This window comes from Corvus hawaiiensis, chromosome 4 (genome assembly GCF_020740725.1).
Source record: "Corvus hawaiiensis isolate bCorHaw1 chromosome 4, bCorHaw1.pri.cur, whole genome shotgun sequence".
Lineage (NCBI taxonomy): Eukaryota > Metazoa > Chordata > Aves > Passeriformes > Corvidae > Corvus > Corvus hawaiiensis.
The window spans coordinates 32,842,666-32,863,486 of record NC_063216.1 but is presented as its reverse complement, the minus strand read 5'-3'; the positions used below and the strand labels follow the sequence as shown (position 1 = coordinate 32,863,486).

Below are 20,821 nucleotides of genomic sequence, written 5' to 3'. Positions count from 1 at the left end.
TCAAAAACAATATTGCACAGTTGCCATCTTTTTGCCATCTACCCTTTTTTTTGTGTAATGGCTTTTTTGTTGGCTTTTCCATATTTAAAAGGTGTGTAGTGAAATGATTGCACTTGTCTGTGACAGATTTCTGTATTTGCATTGTCTCAGCATATAGGCATCATATTTCTGGAAGTTCAGTGAAAAGCATATAGTTACAGGCACCAAAATATTTTTGGTTATTTTATCCATTAACTAAAAACTGGAATGCCTAATAGTCTTGTAAAAAAAAAAAAAAACAAAAACAAAAAAACCCAGAAAAGAATGGTATATATTGGGGATGTCTGTGCTTATTTTTAAATATAACTTATCAGTGAGAGGTCACTGAATGTGATCATATGCATGCCTTAGTATTTCATAAGGCTTCTCCTATAATCCAAAGAAAATAACCAAGCTGTGCTGTGCAGAAAAAATATTCTACTATTAGAAAGGCAACAGATGATTACTGAATTAGGCTACATTGTCAAATTATTTCAGAAAACAAACCACAAAAGGCGGTGAGAGTAAGTGCTCTCAAATCATTTAAATAACAATGATAGCCATACACCCCAGGGATCAAGATCAGTTAATAAATAATTAAAGCAGTCTTGAAGATCAACCTCCCAATATATATCTATGCACAGCTGCAGTGAAAATCAATTAATGGAAAAAACTATATTTTCATGAGCTTCAGTTCTTCCAAGTATCAATTAATTAATAAAGCTCTTTATCAGAAGTGAAATCAAAGTGCCAGCTAAAAAGATTTTAAAACCAAAGAGACAGAAATGATGTTTTAAAACGTTTCAAGATCCAGTTATTCTTATTTAAAGTATCTAAATTTTTGAGCAGCTTCAGAGAGACTTAAAAAGCTCAACTCTCACCCTGAAAATTTACATTTTTGTATTTTATATATATTTACACTGAAAGAAGTATCTTGTTAATATATATTGCATATTGTATCCAGTGTAACAGTTGTACTCATTAGGCATAAAGAACTTGTTCACTAATACACAGTCAGAATTCAGGGAACGTTCATGGTCTTTACTGCTCAATTTGAAAGTGATACCAAAGCATCTGTACCAAAGTGGACCAGTTATGGTCCAGTATGTTGCTCTGATAGCGTCCAAATGACTTGAGAAACGTAAAGGAAATACTGTGGATAATTTTGGAATAACATCATTGAGCTTCCAACCATTAACAGCTAATTTGTGGCACTACAGCATTAAAGTTTCTAATAACTCAAAGCCCTCAAAAAACTTGATTCCAGTTTTTAATTTCCAAATTTTCCATTTTATAATTAATGTACTGAAACATGTTTGCCATATTTTATATACTTCATTTGTACATAGCATTTTCATCTAAAAAATACTAAAATTCTACCCTTTTTACTAATATTCCTGCATTAATTTATTTTCTATCTCCTTCAGATAAACTTATATATTATAAAAGTGTTGTGTATTTAGACATTATTAATCTTACCTTTTGACTGACAAAGCAGGATTTACATAACTTCTGCTCTGACTGCTTAGCATCTTCTCAACACTTCAGCATATTTAATTTTGCTAATGCCACAGGTTTCTCCTTGTATTTTGGTTTTAGGTTCTCTAAGGTCTGCATGATAGCTTTGAGGATTCCTTAAAATGCTTCCCATTAAGTATTTCCACTAATACCACCTACTGCATTGGTTACAGAGACCACAGATATGTAGTTTAGATAGACTTGGAATTTTTGAGGGCTGCACTTAACTACATGAAGGAATGATAAAGTTAGCACAGAATTTTGTATAATATTGAAGAAAAATTGAAGTGTGCAAATTGAAGACAGCAAATGAATAAATCTCAATTTCTAGACCATGCAGCTTTGGCCCATTTGTTTGATATAGATCCAAATGAGTATATTCAGACAAGAAGGAGTATTCCAGCACGGTGGAGCAGAAACAAAGAGGGATTATAATGAAGTGAAACTATGGGGGGGTGGCCAAGTTTTATGGAGAAAAATATGGCTTGAAACTTTTCAAGTACCTTTAAGTTAAAGCTCTTAAAATATAACAAGGAATCACAATTAAATCACACTGGAGTACAGGAAAGAATTTAACTAGAACCAAAGACAAGATTCACATGTCCTGTCATTCTTACTGGCAGAACTCCTAACCACTAACAATTTCCTACTGCAAATGCCACGATTCCATTAGAATATGCATCACAAATGCATTCCATATTGTGTTAATCAGGCTGATACCTGGCAGTTGGAACAGCAATTTATAAAATGCGTTGCTTTTTGTTTGCAGTGACTTCACAAAGCAATTAACACTTTTGTTAAATTAATCAATAGCAAATCCTTGTTGCAGTTGTAACAAGTTGGATGAGAAAAACTCTGAGAGACAACTTATATAATTGATCAGAAGAAGTATTTTTTTCAAAATTTACTTGCACAATATTCACAGAAAGTTCTGATATCTTTTCATTGTAATGTAAGACATAAATAGACGTAAAAGCAATGGAAATGCTCTTGGATAAAAATTTAGTGTCAATCCCAGTACTACAGGTAAGAAAATGGTTTTAATTGTGCTGCACTATTCATTATGTATCTTCCATCAAGGAGAGAATGATTTCTGAAAGAAAAAGAACATGGGGTGAATTGTATCTGGAGCTAGACTGGAAAGAGTATTCTCACTAACAGCTGGTTTTCATGTCATCATCTAGAACAGTTACAACTACATACAGTGATAGACTGTATTACAGAAAGCAGGCACGCTGCTCTGGAGCCACAAACTGTGAAATGGTCTTTTTGAAAACTTCCTGTTTTCTGACAACAATAAAGCAGCTGGGTGTGCAAGTATTCTTTCATATGGGTTCTTCCAAATCTGAGGTATTTTAATGCATATCAGTAAAAAAAGAGAAAAGACTAGTTTGACATCCCATTGCAGTAGCAAATTATTCTATTATTAGATACTATAAAATATATGCTGCAACTGCATGTTTGTGAATTGGCAATAGAAACCCATTCCCACCCTATTTTGATATACAGCAAAATCCTACATCTCTTGCACACTTCCAGTTTTCTTCTGAGGTGGCACAAGAAGAAAATGGTATAAAAAGAACAAAAATCAAATCTCTGTAATGTAAGAGAAGAAAACTTTTTGGCAGCAAGCAACATGTTGCCATCAGGACTAGCAGATGAGAAAGGGAGACAGAAGCAGAGAAAATGGAAGTAAATGAGTGTTTTTTATTTAGCTTAAAATAGAACAGGAGGGAACTTTATTTTTTTTTTAGAGAATTCAACACTGATTACCTTCAACTAGGAACCAATGTTTTTCTATTTTTTAATCATTTATGACACTGAATAAAGAAAATAAATCTGTTCGTTATGTACAAAATTGGTTTATTTTAGAAATTGCTTAATATTTTCCCAAATATTTTGACTTTAACAAAATTTAGAAAGCCATGCCAAGATTTCTGCTTTCCAAATGTACCAAAGTTAATAGAGAAGTTTATTCAAATTGCGTAAAACATATAATTCTCATTAAAATGAGTTCCCAGTGGAACGCAGTTAAAAGTATTAAAGTATTAAATACACTCTTTCAATTCCTTTTAAAAAACCACCACGATTAAGTTGGTTTTTACTGGAGAAGTAAAGACAGTAGAAAATCTACTATTTCAGATCTGATTCAGGCCAATGCTGAAATAAAATTATTAGTGCAGATGTTCAGTTGATTGTATGATATAAGCTAAAATTATATTCCAATTTTGACACAGTAAGTCACCAAAATAAATTCTCCTAAAGACTGTTAGTCAGAAGAACCAGAAAAACTTTTTTTAGTTTGTTCGGTGGTAAATAAAGGGAAGAGTTACTGCCTGGAGTGTCTGGCATGGAGCTGGGATGCACAGAGCATGGACTCAGCATTGAACAGGATTCTCATGTTCTGCGATACAGATATAGTCACTCATATTATAGCCTGGTACTTAGGGCTCTCAGCTTGATCTTCCACATCCCTAATATGGGACATAGAAATACAAGGGATTGCCCAAGTCATCAAATCTAATAGCTAAATCAAAGGTAATCACGTAATAAAAACTGTGTTACACATCTGCTTGTCATCGACAGCAAGTCACAAACCATTCCCTAATAAACTGTGTTAAACTTGCAACCTTCAATACAAACATACCAAAAAAGCTGGAAAAGCCACATAAGGAGCAGGAGGAGAAATCAGGAACATTTGCAATGCTAAGAATGTCTATAGTACCCTAAGTTATGTATATTTCAGTGTCTATCAATTAATCCTTCAGAGCTGAGCAGCTTTATCATCTGAAATTGAGAGACCAAACAGTGGAGAAATTAATCTTCCACAAAAGACAGAGTTCTTTGTGTGATTCAATACATATCTATATTGCATTTCCAATGTTTCTGAAAACCACTTTAGCTTTTTTTACAGTACTTGAACTGCATTGCATTATAGACATAACTCAAGTGAAGCACTAGCTCTTGAGAACTGATCTCTCAAACTATAGGATTCAGTTTCATCTTAATCCAAAATAGCACAATATGCAAAGTCTTGAATACAACAGGATAAAAAGTATGAACTTGAGATAACTGGTTCTTCCCGGCTTCTAAAATGGAGCAAGATTCAAAATGAAAAGCTTTGTAGAAAATTCAGCTTAAGGTTTGCAGAAAATTCACAGGTGCATCAGGAGACACATAATATTAGCTAAACGCACATTAAGATCTCCATGCAGTGCTATACCCATTTCATGCTTACATTCCTCTAGAATGTACCAGATGCATGTAAACTGTAAACAAATTAATAGTAAGACGAAGTTATTTGATGAGTTTTACAGAAGTATTATTTCCCATCTATCTATTAAGTTACTGCCAATTATGAAAGGCACTATCATTTACATCTGTGCAATTATCAAACAATCTCATCACCACTCTGAGGGGTAGTATTACTAGAATGGAATATGGTCTACATGGTCTATATATGTTCCAGCCCTAACTCAAAAGTACTTACAAAGGATGTTGCAACTAATCATCATTTAACAAAGATAAATTCAAATCCTGGTAAATAATACTTGCATGTGGGCTTTAAAATGCAAAATAACCAAAAATAATTATCTTCCTTTGAATTATTGTTTTGATTTGAAAAAGGGTTTTTGTCTGACAGCATGCAGTCAAGTGTATAATGAGATCATTCTAGACGGTAATCACACCAGGATGGATGAAAGTGAGCGTTGGTCAGAATGCACACACTTTGATGAGCACTCATTTGCAAAAATTGCCAAAAACTCCTGTGAGGGCTGATTTTTTTCAACTGCATTTTAATGAATAATAATAAAACCCAATGGAACATCAGAAAATGTTTAACATATGTCGAGCAGAAGCCTTTTTCTCTCAGTTTGTAGAGAAACCAGAACCTAGTCCTTTGGCAAATGAAATTACTTTAACAACGTAAACATATTTACTGGAACATAGTGGATGGGTGGAGACGTGTAAGTATTTTGATAATGAACTGCTCACGTGGTATCAGTCATCCCCATGTGTTTTAACTTCAAATATGACAGAGTGTTTTTAAGACTGACATTTCATTCTTCAGGATATTATCAGAGATGTTATCCAGGGGAGCATTTGATGGGGAGCAATTATCCTAATTATATACTGAAAACCTTTTAGAAGGATGATAAGGTTTTAAAGGAAAGTACATTAGAGCTGCAATATGTAAGAATTGACACGACTTGTGCAACCTCAATTCAGTCTCCTGTGCATATGCATTCTGAAGAAGCCTTTATGATTATAATGCTCTTTCTCCACATGACCTCTCCTGCATCAAGGTCATAAAAATGTGGTGGAAATAGACAATGGAACAAAAGAAATTATGGCACATTAGCAATGTGGAAGGAGCAATAATATTACAAACAGAGAGATGCAAAAAATTTTTCCTAAATATCAAACAGAAACTCACATGAAAATACCCAAAGGGAATGTGAAATGAGAGAAATTTCTACTAAAGCTAGAAATTTTTAATCAACAGATCTATCTAATTTGTATCCAAGAATTTAAAAAGATCTGGCAAGAAGTCATCTCAACAAATGGTGCTGTTTCTTAATAGCACCTGGCATATTGATAAGATTTAAGAAGACTAAAAGGAAGCTAATGGAGTAACCTCAGCCATTATAGGCTTTCAGCCTGAGATCAGGAATAATGGAATAGCTGATATGGATCACCATTAATAATAAATGGAAGGGACATAGGTCATGCAAATTAGCATTGCTTCAGAAAAACTGGATCTTATTATTTAAGCTGGGTTTTTAAAATAAAACGTTAAGTTTGTTGAATAGAGGTAAACACTTCAAGTACATTTGGATTAATAAACTTTAACCCCTTTATTCAAGGGGTCTATGTTTGCAATGGAGGAAATTTAAAAAAATGTTATATTGAATTGTTCCAGATACATGTCCATGAGAAGTGTGCACTAGCCAAATGGAAAAAAAGGTAACAGTTTTACCATCTTTATCCTACAAATCCATTATGGGTAGGAGAAGTGTCAAAAAGTCCACATAAACCTCATTCTTTTAATGCTCTTTGTCAGGATTCTGGAACCTGCCAGTTTCATGGGCAAGAGTCAGCCAAGAAAATATTCTAGAAACAGCAATCACTGAATACTTCTGTCTCTTCCACTGTGTACTTCTCAGTTTGTGACACAGAAGTTTTATTTTAGCCCTGCAGGATAAATTCTGATTTTGTCAAAAGGCAAGAAGTGAAACAAACAACCAAAAAAAACCCCCAAAAACAAAAAAGCAGAATTTTTTTTATTTCCAACACAGCAAAGAATTAATTTTTAACACAGTGCTTTGGAGTTAGAGACTGCCACTCACGTGATGACAAAATTGGAGGATTTCAATTTTCTAGTTGTTAATATGAGAATTTTGTGATGAGAGGTTTGTTCAAATACAAAATTTCTCTGTTTAAAATAGAATAACTAAGGGAACAGATGTGTTAGGGGAACCTATGGCTTTATCTCACACTGCCCAGGACTGCTTAGAGGGGAAGCCAGAGGATGAATTGCTACTGAAATTTTTTATCATTTATTTTCTCTCATTTATTAATTTATTCTGTAATACATTTATAATTAGAGTAAAATCCTAATGAAAATGGTGCTTATTTTGCACAACAGAAGCTAAATTTTTTTCTCTCCCTTTGTAACTTCTAACAAGAAAATTGATTTCCATGTTGTACAGGAAATTGAAACACGAAAGCAGAGATATATTTTCTTCTTTAAACATTAGAGAGTGCATGTGTGCACTGTGGGTGTATCTACTGACAGCAGGCTACAGACATGTCAAGAAAGAATATGGGACAGTATCTGTCTACATAAAGTGAATACAGATCACCAGGACCTGTTTCTTGGATAATACCAGAAACCTGCCCTATCTGGACAACCTAGCAACAAACTTCTCTGTAGAAAGAACTTTCAGGCTGTCTCAGTCACCTCCTGAACACTACCCAAATATAGCTAGAGTGGCCCACAGCTTTAACGTGCTGTTACAACATGGTTAGAGGGAGGCAGTTAACAGGGCAAAAATCAGAGTTGCACACCTCACTGACCTGTCTACAGCCACTTCCAACTACAACAGTGGAAGAGATAATTTAAGAGGCATCTTCTCCTGATTTCAGACAAAATCAGAAGGGAAATATTCGCACAGACAGTACCTCATTTTTCATCTCAGAAGAGGTATTTTTCCCAGTCTCATATCAATACCTAATTGGCTAATTCATAATTCTAATGAAGACCCTTCTTTTGGAAGATGATGTATACAGTGAAAATCTAACCCAACTGAAATCAGTGGTAAAACATGTGCTAACATCAATGACATTAGGAATACATGTCAGGCTCTGAGACTCAGACCACTTGAAGTCCTACTCATCAAGACCAGCAGGTCAGTAACACCTGTCAACAAAATACTAACCAACATAGGACCACGGGTGAACTGTGCTCCTCTAGGAGATACAGTATTTTAAAAAGTCAGTAGAAAGCATCCTAATTAAATAATATCAGAAATACAAAAAAATAGGTATGAAAATATTATGATGATGAAACAAAACTCCCAATCTTCTCATAATTTGGGGATTTGTACTTTGAGAAAATAAAAGGAACTATTAAATGCCAGAAGATACTTAAAAAATTAAAAGGAATTCTAAAATTGTAATTTCTGTTACAGAAACAGCTACAGCACCAAATAATCTAGGCATAAACTTCAAGAATCTTTTCTGGTTTTGAAGGGTGCTTTAAAAAGTGCTAGCTGTACTGAGGAAAAAACCCAGCAAAATGCAAGATGGAAGAGCTATTGTATATTTCACTCTTCCATCAGCACTCTCTTGATTTTTATTAAAATGTCACATGAAATTAAAAAATCTTAGCTGTAAACATATGTTAATGTATTAGACAAAATAGCTTCTGATAAGAAGTGTGCATTCTATACTGTGGCAGTCAGAATGACAAATACAAAATGTGTCATCACTGAAAGTCAGGAGAAGTTTGCTTTGGTTTCTGGTACAGTGTTCTGGCAAAGATGTGTATCTTGAAGCTCTGAATGTGAACCTTACAATACTGTACATGAACCTGTTAAAACAAGTAAATTGATAAATTGATACATTCTGCACCATGGCCAAATTATCTCCATTTGGCTCAAACATGGGTTTAAGGAAAGAAAAGAATAGGAGAGAAAAAATATGTATAGGTCTCGACACTAAATTTCACTATTAATAAGTTATTGACTGAAAATTCAGCTGAAAATTTTTGATAATTTTCAATTTTTACTTTGAAGTAAATTTTACTAAAAAGCTCATAAACAGCAAAATCAAACTACTTTCATTTGGACTAAATATAACATTTAATTGAAAAAAAGGTATCTGTTTTCCAGTTCAGCCGCTTCAGTTGGTATAAACATCATAACCCAGATTTGCTTTCTGAAGAGTTGCTGGAGAGCTCCAACTTAGACAAAGACAGAATGTTAGGGTACCTCTGTCTTGACTGCAGTTGGCCATGAGTACACTGAAGTTGGAAACGACAAGCTTCTTAATCACTAGCACAGAAATCAGTGATTCTAATACAGACTTCTGTGCAGAGTAACAGGCACTAAACCCAGATAATTTTAAGATATATTTTGAAAGGTTTATTAAAGGAACTACACAAAGGCTAGAACCTAACTTTTCTCCCTTTAAGGGGAGTATTGTCATTGTGTCAGGGCACTGTGAGACTATTGCTCATTCTTTCCATGGCCTATGATACTCCTTCAGTGGTAAATGTAAAGGGGAATTATATTGTGTGAAACATCCTGAGAATGGGGAGACTTTAGTTAACAATGGGAGCGTTTCTCTAAGGCAAAAAAATTACTTAGAGAAGAAAACGCTTGCTGTCTAAAAAAGTGTTCAGCTATTAGGTTGTTATGGAAACACAAGCCTCTTTTGTCAGCGAACTACTCCACCACACGGATGCAAGGCTCACATTACAATGCACACCTATGCCCTGTGCTCCATAATGACAAGCTCTGAGTGGCTCTTCACTTCTCACTCAACATACAGAACACTTATACTCTTTGGAGATAATGTTTCCTTGAGTAACAGACAGAACAATAAGGGACATTTGATTATCACACATATATCATCACAGAATATCCTGATAATAATTCCTTGGAAGGGATCCACAAGATCATCAAAGTCAAATTCCTGGCCCTGCACAGGACAGCCCCAAGAATCACACCATGTGCCTGAGTGTTGTCCAAACACTTCTTGAACTCTGGCAGGCCTGGTGCTGTGATGCCATGTCAAGTCCCGAAGCACTAGTAAGTTTTACTGGCCCTGACAAGGTTCTCCATTCACATCCCTGCTGCTTAGAAAATTCAGCACTGATGGCAGGTAGGTAGTAATGACTTTGAATATGCACCACAATGTCAAAAGCCTTCATGGACAGTCGGTTGTTTCAGAAACATTTGTGTTAAATTAGGCTGAATTTCATAGATTAGGCTGAATTTTCATCTGGTTCTAGACCAACTGTTACACTGCCTACTCCTTTATTATGCTCTTTCCTCTACACAACTAAGATGATTTTTCTTTGTCATTAAATACTTCTTCTTGACAGTATTTAATCCTGGGGAGTTAGACTGTAGGTCATGTGTTCAAGTGCACTATATCCTGCTATCTCTGGTTTAAAAAGCACACTTAAATGAAATACAGCTCTATTAGCAGTCCTTCTGCTTGAAGCAATTTGTGAGTGGCTTTCAGAAAGGTTTGTGTGTGACCCTTCAGATCAATTGGAGTATCAAAGTGATGAAGCATCGATGACTAAAGCTACACTCTTGAATTTCCATTCACCCGGACAATTTTTTACATCTGGCAGTGTGATGGTTCCTTCTTGTGGCCACTTTTCACTGCTTTGCTTATAACTAGAAAATAACTGCACAAAAGTGACGGTATAAATTCATCAAGTTAGAAAATATGTATTTGGGATCTGAATCTCAATCTGGAAAACTGAAGTGTGCAAATATTCACGATTACTGAAGTCAAACAGAAACTGATGATCCAACAAATAGAATTTTATTTACCAAGCCAAGTATTTGATGATTTTGGAAACGAAGTAAAAGACAAATTTTAATGTTGATAAAAATGTTACCACAGCTAGGCCCTTTTTTCAATTCAGGTTTCTGGAGAATTGTCTCCTAGATATCTGTATGAGACTGCTGACACAGCATTAAACAGTAGACACAAGAATGCAAGCTAAGGTGATCTGACACACTGGCTACAAATTTTCAGGTTCATTTTCTCTGTAAACACAGGAGAGGGATGCCAGACTGAGAAAGCAAAAGAACCTCAAACCCTAATATTGCAAAGAATTGGCCAGCTTGGGGACAGTTTGATATATTGTATTAATTCAATGTCAACTATCTTTTTCTTAATTTCCCTGCTGTGATTATGAGGCTATAAGGAAAAGGTATGATTAATTACAGATTTATTAACTGCATAGTCCTCCTTACAAGTTACTGGCATTTAAGCACAAATCAAGTAATTTTTTTAAATAACGAAAACATCCTGACTGACAACAGCAAGATTGCTTCAAATACACTTAGCTGGGTGAAGGAGCAGAATAGCTGCTATCTCTTTCTTTGTTTCAGCTCCATGCCTTGTGTTTGCCTGCTACAGGCTAGTGGCAACACATCACATATTCAGGGACAATTTTTATCCCTGATAGAATCCATATCTTTGATATAGCTGGGTAGAGTAGTTGTACAAGAGCTATCTTTAAAATTGCTGACTTGGGAATTGCTGACTGTGCAGTGGCTGAGAGCTCAGCACAAGTGAAGCCCCATAGTATTTATCTTATTTCTCAGCTGGATTTTGCAGCCCACACTGAGTTCTGATTTGCCACAGCTCAGCTGTTTTCAGAGTTGAAGATGGCTCACTAAGGTGTCCCTGACCTGCAGCCACAGTGAAGTAACATAACAAAACATAATAGGTTCTTGAACTAGAATTCTCTTATCCAATGGTGATTCTCATGCAGTTTACATAGAGAAATGTCTCTTCTTGTTATTGAGATGCTTTATTAAAACCTTTGTTAATTTGCATAGACAGATTAAATTTCCCAAGGAAGGTGGTCGGTTTTTTCTTCCACAAGTTGTTCAGGAGAAACAGAGTTTGAAAAGTCCTCTCTAATTCCTGATAATATTCAAGGAGACCTAAAAATAGTTTATTTATTACTGGCCTTGACTCACTATTATTGAAAATTTAGCATGTAAACTGCCACCTGGTCTCACTCATAGGGAGTTTCTGCAGTAGAAATGATAAAAGCAGACTCAAAGGGATATAATCTCCCCACTGGGTAGGGGCATGCACTTAACTACAATAAAAAACCCCAAAAACATTTATTCTGTAATGTATCTCAGATTTTATTCAATATTTCTCCTAAATAAAATGGATGACACTATGAGGTGCAAGGATGGACTGTGGTACAGAATGTCTAAGCTACCAAGGGTACAAGTTAAGTCTGTAAGGGTCTTTAACCTCAGAGCCCCAAAAGCAGCCTAGTGGAACACCTAAATCAGTATTCTGGACTCTATATGAAGTGAACAAAACCACAATAACTTCAGGAACACCTTTTGAACTTCATTTACACTTTTTCCAAGATGATTTGTTGCTATAGTTCACAAAATCTCATTACATTCCTAAAAGCAAAAGGACAATACTAATGCATGGCTTATGAACTAATAAAATTTCATTACTATTTTTCAAGATTAAATATGTCATGTGACTTCTTTTCTAAATGGAAGAGTGCTGTAGAAATTAAAATGAGTAGCAGAAATGTCTAGTTTAAGGAATAAGGAGACTGTCCTGGAAGAGGACAGGACAATATCCAACAGGACAGTATCCAACAGAAGAATCACTAAGATTGATTCATGAATCAATTATTTTATATTCATTTTATGATATTGATCTATGAAAATTTAAACCCAAATTTACATTTTACTTAATGGAAAAAAATGGTCTTAAAGAGTGCAGTATTTAGAATATTCTTATCATGTCTTAACAACTATTTTAAAGGTAGAAATGCTGAGAGATGCTTACACACTCTGCCAAACTTGTCCTACCAATCTACCACAGAAACAAAGAACCGTTTAACTTGGACTGAGACACACATGCAGTCTCTTTTAGTCTTAAATCAGTCCTAATTAGAAGCAACTGCTTTAACTGCCAGTGTAAACCAATAAATGTTTCTCTTCCTATATAAACCTAATCTCTTGCAAACCAACATAAAACCCACACAACACAGGATTTCAAAAGTATAGGTAACCAACTTTATGACTACTTTTATTTGCTTTCTATTCAGTTTTTCTCCCTGAAATCTAACAAGCCTTTACCATTTGTTGCATGGAGTTCTCATCCTCTGTGATTCTGTACCAGTTCAACAATAAAATTCAGGAGAGCTATGGAGCAGTCTGTTTTTTCTCCCCTGTAGATCAGAGAATGATGGCTGATAAGGTGACTATTTCCAACCTGCTAGGAGTTTACTATCAGGGTAGATAATAGCAGCAACATGTAGCTCTACAGTTTGAAAGGCCAGCCAGAATGACCTTTCCTCTCAGTACAAGAAAGGAGAATTTGCAATCACTGAGTGCAGTCAGCCTCACTTCTGCTGCCTAGAGGTAGGAATGCCCCAGACAGTGCTGAGTGTTGATCACACTGGCCTACTACCTAGGGAGAGGACACTGACAGATGCAATTTTATGTTCAAAGTGCTGCTTCATGTTCTTAAAGAGCCCTACATATCACATAATACAGAAATTTGAAACAGTATTCCCAAAGTCGGCATGTCTCAGTGACACAAAAATGGAGGGAAATTCAGGGAAAAAAGCATGCAATATTAGATATTTCTTTTAAATAAATGATCTATAATCATATGTAACTTATTCAAGCAATAAATCTATATGACCTAAAGTGGCAGGGTGACATTCACATGCAATTACACATAGTGCTGAATACCTTATAACTGAGAGTGACGTGTTTCATTTCATTTGGTCCATTTGTAGTATAAGATAAGAGCCAACACGATTCCAGATATGGCTTGCAAGACAGGCCAGTTGGATGACTTCTACATTTACAGCTTAAAATAAAACTACATTTTTCTATACAGCCAAATGTTCTTTTAAACAAAATGCCAAGGGGAAAATATCATAGTGGTATATGGAAAACTAAGACAGAAGGAATTACAGTACATTCGTATTGTCAACTCACTGATCTTGTTACATCTTACAAATACCAAGGGTACCTACAGCATGAATGTCCTACAGCTTCCCTGGTTATACTCTAAGCCTCTGATACACACAAATTTAAACTTCACACAAAACATACTTCCAGACTAAGACATAAAAATGTCCTTTTTAGGATCTGTGTTTCACCTTGATCTTAATGGACTTACTATGCCTAAGGAAAATGTCTGTGTTCAGCAGACAGCACAGTTCCAAAGCCTGGTATTTTAACTAGTGAAAACTCCCTCTTTTTTAAAAAATACTAATTACAATGGAAAGCTTTGTTGTTGATCCCCATTACTAAGAAGGCAGGTAATGAACTCCCCCTACCAGTTCATTGGGTATGTGTATGGCAGTCTTTCCAGTGCAATACATATGTTTATGGTGATTATTCAAGTAGAAGTTTGAAAAAAAAAAAAAAGATAATTTATTTTCTTCCTTTACTGAACAACAAACTACAATATTGTCCTGCACAGACTAATTTTTTTTAGATTATCAGAGCCAAAATCATCAACAAAGTAAGAAACACAAGTAGTCATGCTGGTCCTCAAGTCAAATTCTGGTTCATTCTGTACAACTATGCTATGAAGATGCTATCCTATTTTGCGCCACCTTTTGGACTGCTGCTCATAATACAGGTTCCCTCAAGTCTTCTTTAGCCCAAATTTAATGGAGGGGTGGGAATTATGATCCACTCCACCTTACCTTGCAAACTCCAAAGCTGTATCTTGCTATCTGGCCCTCATATACTATGCCTCATACAGCTCTGGCACTCTTCCAATACTAGTTCAGCCGTGAAAGCAAGAAGGTGCTGCCCCTTACACAGACCAGATCAATAACATGATGTTAGTCAACAATCATCTGTCACTCTTGTCTATTACCCAAATCATGATTCCTAATCAAGATCACACAGGTCGGAAAGTCAATTGCCTGTTTCAAATAGGTCTCTGCTGCTGAGAACTGTCATTTGTCAAAGCAGACTCTCAGTCCAATTAATTAGAGCAAAATGACTATATTCTGAAATTCCTGTACCAGGTGGTGACTAATGAAGAGTTCAAACAAGGGTAATGGAAGAGATCATGTATTTTGGAGAACGTAAGCAGAGTTCTTACAAATAATATCATACTTATACATAATATCTGACTTATCATAATTCTATTAGTTTTTAACTATTTTAACTCATTGCTGTTCAAACCTGTATATAATACAAATAGCAGCCTGTCAAACTGTCATTTAATATTTCCCTTAATTCTCATTCCCTATTTCATTTTCAAAAATGGATCAGATATTCCTTCACGTAACATGAAAATGCAGAGTATTTTAAATTTTGAACTAGTTCCATAACGTCGTTGCTAAGCAATACTTAGGAAAAAAAGAAACAGGTTGGTTAAAGGATTACTGCAAAAGGCTTGACTGCAAGAAATTCTAATTTGGCTTTTTGCAACCTTCTATCTATCTAGGAAAGTATTTAAACATCTGCTTTGTTTTCACTTCTACAACATTTTGCTATTAATCTTTATTCTGATGTGAAGCTCTTATGGTAGCTAATGGAAGACTATAATCATACTGTCATAAATAAACAGAGTGCTGCATGCTTAAAAATATAAACCTATATATTCTATAAATTAACTCTTAAACCAATGACTGTGTAAAGGATTATTTGGTGATTTACCTGGTCTTGAGGAAGGAACTCTTGCTATCTCTAAGGAACAAGGCTTTTTGGTGACTGCTATGTCTATCGAATCACAAAGACTGCTGTCATTTTCTGAAGGAACTGCATCCAGAGGTACAGAGGGTATTGCTTCCAATGCATAACCTCTCTTCTTTGAATAAGATTCCTGAAATGCAAAAATTTAAGTAGGTAAGAGAGATATTTCTCAGATGACACAGGAAAAGAACCAGGCTCAATAACTCTGGCTTGCAGGGTTTAGAATTCAGCAAATTAAATACCACATTCTGCTGAAATCCAAACTGTATCAGACCAGAAGAATTACTTGCATGCTAGAAGATACAATTTCTTATTTCTTTAAGTTTTTGTATAATACAGTTCTTGTTCAGTTTACAGAAGAACTTCATTCATCAAACTTTGTATTTAACGAAAGCCAGATAACTGCTTTTGCCATACCTGTTTTGCTGGTTCTAACTCAGGGGATGTCTCATTTTCTTTTTTAATTGTATCTCATGAGAGCAACAATTACATTAACCACTACAATTACATTCTCTTCAGGGATGGTTTTACAAAATGTTTATATTACATTTAAGAAAACTAAAAATATGCTTTCTACATATGGAAGGCAGGATCCCAGGCTGTGAATGAAGATGAATTACTGCTCTACGTTTGAGCAAAATAATGACAAAGGGTCCCATAACAGCGATACGTACAGCAAATTCTACTGATTAGCAAATGTTTAGGGAGGGAAGAAAGGAATTAGAAGTTTTGCTGGTACAGTAATCCAATCAAGCAGACTGTTTCTAGTTTTGAACATGACTAAGAAGATAACATCCAGTTTCAGCAGAGTTTCACCAGAGATTTATATTTTTTAATCCCAGCAGAAAGCAATTGCATGGTCAAAGACATATTTCCACATCTTTCTTACATTGGACATATGGATGTCTCGGAAAGTCAAGCATCAGACATAAATCAAATATGATATAATAAAAGGCAAAGGGCAAGAAAGCACCCTGACAGTTAGATATTATCATAGCCCTACTCAGAAAATGATTGAGGAATGTGATGTCTGAAACAAAATGTGGAATAACAATTTCTTCACCAAGAACTCACATTACCTAAGGCAAACTATGGCTGTAGGTAACAGTGCCTTTTCAGATAAATGATTTATTTTATACTGTTAGCAGATAATTACATGACTCAACTTCTTGCCTTTTTTTTTTTTTCCTGGTGATTGTGCTCATTTGATCTTTATGAGAGTTCATAGTTTGGCAATAATTCAAGGTCTCTTGAAGGACAGGGTTAAGATGGCAGCAAGAGGAGCTTCACTTCAAAATTCTTCTGGATGACTTCAGTAGAGACAGATTTAAATCCCAGGTTAAACTAATAATGAACTTGAAAATGAATACTGGAAACAGTGATCAGGGAAAAAATCATGCAAAATAAAATAAATAGAATACTAAGATGCATTTGTAATAAAAAAATTAGTATATACTATCAAACAATACAAAATTGGTGGTCAGCATTCAAAAAACATGTCTAAAAGAGGAATGCGACTGCATCTCTACCTGTTTCACCCCTTCCAGCTTATACCTAGTCAGAGTATGAGCTCTCAGTAGTCTCACAGATATAAACTAATAGTAACTAGTTTCAGATAGTAGACATAATAAGGATTAGAAAAGTTTCCAAGTGGGCTTCCTGCAGCTCCAAATGTAACTTTATTAGCTTAAGCCATTTCATTCCTTAAACGAAGTTAATAGAAAATTATACAGAGGCATTGAAGCAGCTGAAGTGCAACTGCAGGACAAGAAAAGGAATCCTTCCAACCTTGAAGAAAAAGGAATTTCTACCCTGTCCATTTAAGTCTGATGTAAAAAGGCAGAGGCAAAAATTTATTTACCAGAGCAATTAATAAAACAGGAGACTTCAATTTAATCCTTGTACTCTTCTAGAAACATGCATTTAAGACAGAATGCCAAAACCCTAATTATAGTAAATCTGCCTAGAGAAGCCCATGAAGAAATACTGCAGCCTTAAAATTGTGACCAAACTCCACAGTGAAACTGTTCAGTGCCTGAATTCAGCCACATTAAAAAAAAACCCATTATAAATCGATACACAAAACATTAGAATAGACATTGGATCACACTTTGTGTCACCCAATATTCTGTCTGTAAATGTAGCCAACAGTGCTGACCTAGAGAACAGTGAAGCCAACATGAGACCAGGTCAAGCATACAGTAACTGTTTCTCCTCCTGCAACACTTTGTGGGTCTCACACTTCATAGTCAAAAGGTGCTGACTTTGTTTTGCATGTCTACCAATCCAACTTTCTAGAATTACCTTCCTAAGTTGCCTTTAGATGTCCCCTTTTAGAGTTTGCATGCCCCCCATTTTGTTTTTAGCTATCTCACCAAGTTTGACATGGCTGCTTTATACATTAGGTGGCCATGAAGGGTTGCTCTTTACTTTTCCTCTCCTTGTGATTTCACAGACATATGCACTTCCCATGTTCTCTCCTTTAAGGAATGTGAGATACTAACCCTACTCACCCAACTGCTCCCAGATTTTCACCATCCCTGTCACCCTTCATCCTCTCAGTCTTCAGTGATGTGACAGGGATGACATTTTCACAGATTTCCTCATTCAAGATGAGGGCTCACCAAGTAGTCATACTGACATAATGATGTTCCCTCTTTTGTACTCTACTCCCTTCCTAATTGCTCTTAACATTGAATTTGATTTTCTGAATGTAATTCAACATTCTGTAATTAACATTGCATGAATATAAATGTCAGAGAAGAATAAATAAAGATGATGGAGTTACTCAAAAAATGGTTTGAATGTAAACTACTGACAAGTAAATTCTTACTAAATATCTCTCTAATAAATAAAACATAATAATAGTATGTCCAGCAGAAGTTAAATGAGTTAGAGTCAAAAAAGAATTGTTAAGACTTTAGAAAGCCTGAAATTGAACTGATTAAGCAAAGATTATGAACCTTAATTAAAAAGTGCATATGTAGCAAAAAGGAAAAAGAAAATTTCTCATTGCTGGAGAAAAGCATTCTGAAGTCTTCTAGTCGCTACAATATGTTCTCCATTTTGCTGGTAATGAGCATTTCTAGAAATTTCTAAGATCTAAACTAGTTCACTAACTTCAAGTTAGATGTTAGCAGATGACGTAAGATTGTCTTTAAGTATCAGGCATGAAGCAACGTGATTCTGTTTTTCTCTAAAAGTTCTTCACCAACTGCAGTAACAAGTAACTCTACAGTAATTCTACATGTCCAAGTTATTATCAACTGCATAATAAAACCTTCTAAAAATACTTTTCCTTTATCTTTAGTCCTGAAATCAAAATAATCTGAGTCTAATTTTTGTTTTAAAAAGAGATTATTCAATCTCAAATTTCTATTAACCATTCCAAATTGCTGAACATGAGACATACAACTGACCACCACCATCATGACAGAATTAGTCCTTATTTGAAATTAATAACTTCATAAAAATCGTGTGCTGGGCTGCTAGTACATTAAAATAAGGAAAGGATAAAAATACATTCACAATAGAAGTAAAAAAAAAAAAACAAGAAAGACTGAGAGTGACTGAGTCCCTGAGAAATCACTAGAGAACAGCCACCCATACTGATAAATAGAAATTAGATTTTTTGTCTTGTAGAAAGAAACAGTAATATGATATTGAAGTTGCAGAGCACATGCCAGGGACACAGGGCACACTGTGGCCCTTATTCATAGGCCTGCAGTCAGCTGGGTCTCTTCTGAGCATATACTTGATGGGATAATACCTATGACACACAATCTGAAACCTGAACAGGGCTAAGAGCTTGTTTATCAGTGGGAATGAAATTGCTTCTAAATATCTATATGGCCATTGCAAAGAGTTATATACAGTTGTGAAACAATGTGCCATAACATGACTAAATCTTCAAAAACTACTGATGTTGAGTTAGACCTTTTTTCCACATTTTTGCCAGGTTTCTAGCTGCTCTTGCTTCTGCCTTCTATATACTCTTGCCTTCCTTTTAACAATCAAACTGAATGATGTATGCTTAAGGGCTGAAATACAAGCAGTATATGCAAATTTGTGTTTGTATGAGCTATGAATAAAACGACAGAGGCTCAGAAGGCACCTAATCTGAACTGACACTCTGACAAGAAGATGAAATTCATACCTAACAGAAAATTTTTCATTCTGTCAATATCCTCTCCTATACAAATCAGGTCACTTGAAGCTTTATTACTTCCCTGGAACATGGGACAACACACCAGGGTCACAGATTACGTTCCTCTTACAGGAGAAATAATCTGGGAAATACAGAAAGGAAAAATGCAATATATCTGCCACCTTTAGAAATATTTTTTCATTTATACAGACAGTGAAGAACAGCTATTAAATTCTGACATACCCCTTGAGATCCACCGGGGTATTGTGCTGTCTCCCCTGGCTTGCTGCAGGCCAGAGGACTAGTATGTAGAATCCAGGTGGCTTTTCTTCCATCATAGTATGATAAATTCTGCCCAGCTGTTCCTTAGAAGAGTACAATGATACTTTATTGATGAAAATTTGGAGAGTTATTGATCTTACATTCCCCATCACCCCAAAGCTTATGATTATCCTGAGAGTGAGCAATTAATTTATCCCATTTATGTAATAGAATCACAGAATTAGGGAATGGTTTGGGTAGGAAGCACCTTTAAAGGTCATCTAGTCCAAACCCCTGCTATGGAGAGGGGTATCTTAAACTAGACCAGGTTTCTCAGAGCCCCTGACCTTGAATGTTTCCAGGGATGGGGCATCTACCTCCTCCCTGGGAAAACTATTCCAGTGTTTCACCATCTTGATGGTAAAACATTTTCTTTCTTACATCTAGTCTGAATGTATTTTCATCAAACATACTTCTTGACATTTGTAAACAGACTGATGTTTAACCTTGTTGGGTTGGGACACTTCACACTGAAATATTAATGATAAGTAACTGAAGGTTGCTGAGAGGAATCAAGAATTCAAGCAAGAAAGAAGTCCTGACCAGTGATGGGAGATAATCAGAACAGTTTTCTGACTTGCAGCAAGGGGGAAAGGGAAACGCTTGAACCTGAAGGCCCTTGTGCAAGTTTGCCACAATAATGTACTAAGCAAAACCAGCTGAAAGTATTTCCTATGTCACAATAACCCAAAAGCCCAAGTAGATGGTGAAATATTTATTTTGACTGCCTTTCAAGTCGAAGATATCAGGAATATTACTGTAATTTATGGCTAGTAAAAACACATTTATCTCTTACTAATAATTTAACCAAAGAAAGTTTCATAATATCGTGTAATTA

At 35.4% G+C, this 20,821-nt stretch overlaps 1 protein-coding gene across 8 annotated transcripts in view; it reads right to left on the bottom strand.

Moving 5' to 3' along the window:
• Nucleotides 1–20,821, bottom strand: part of ANKS1B (ankyrin repeat and sterile alpha motif domain containing 1B) — a 413,919-nt gene that overhangs the window by 280,658 nt on the left and 112,440 nt on the right. For all 8 annotated transcript variants that reach the window (XM_048302483.1, XM_048302485.1, XM_048302479.1 and 5 more), the window contains exon 10: nt 15,480–15,645. In XM_048302483.1, the coding sequence (XP_048158440.1) occupies nt 15,480–15,645 (166 nt within the window). The remainder of the gene's footprint in view (nt 1–15,479; nt 15,646–20,821) is intronic.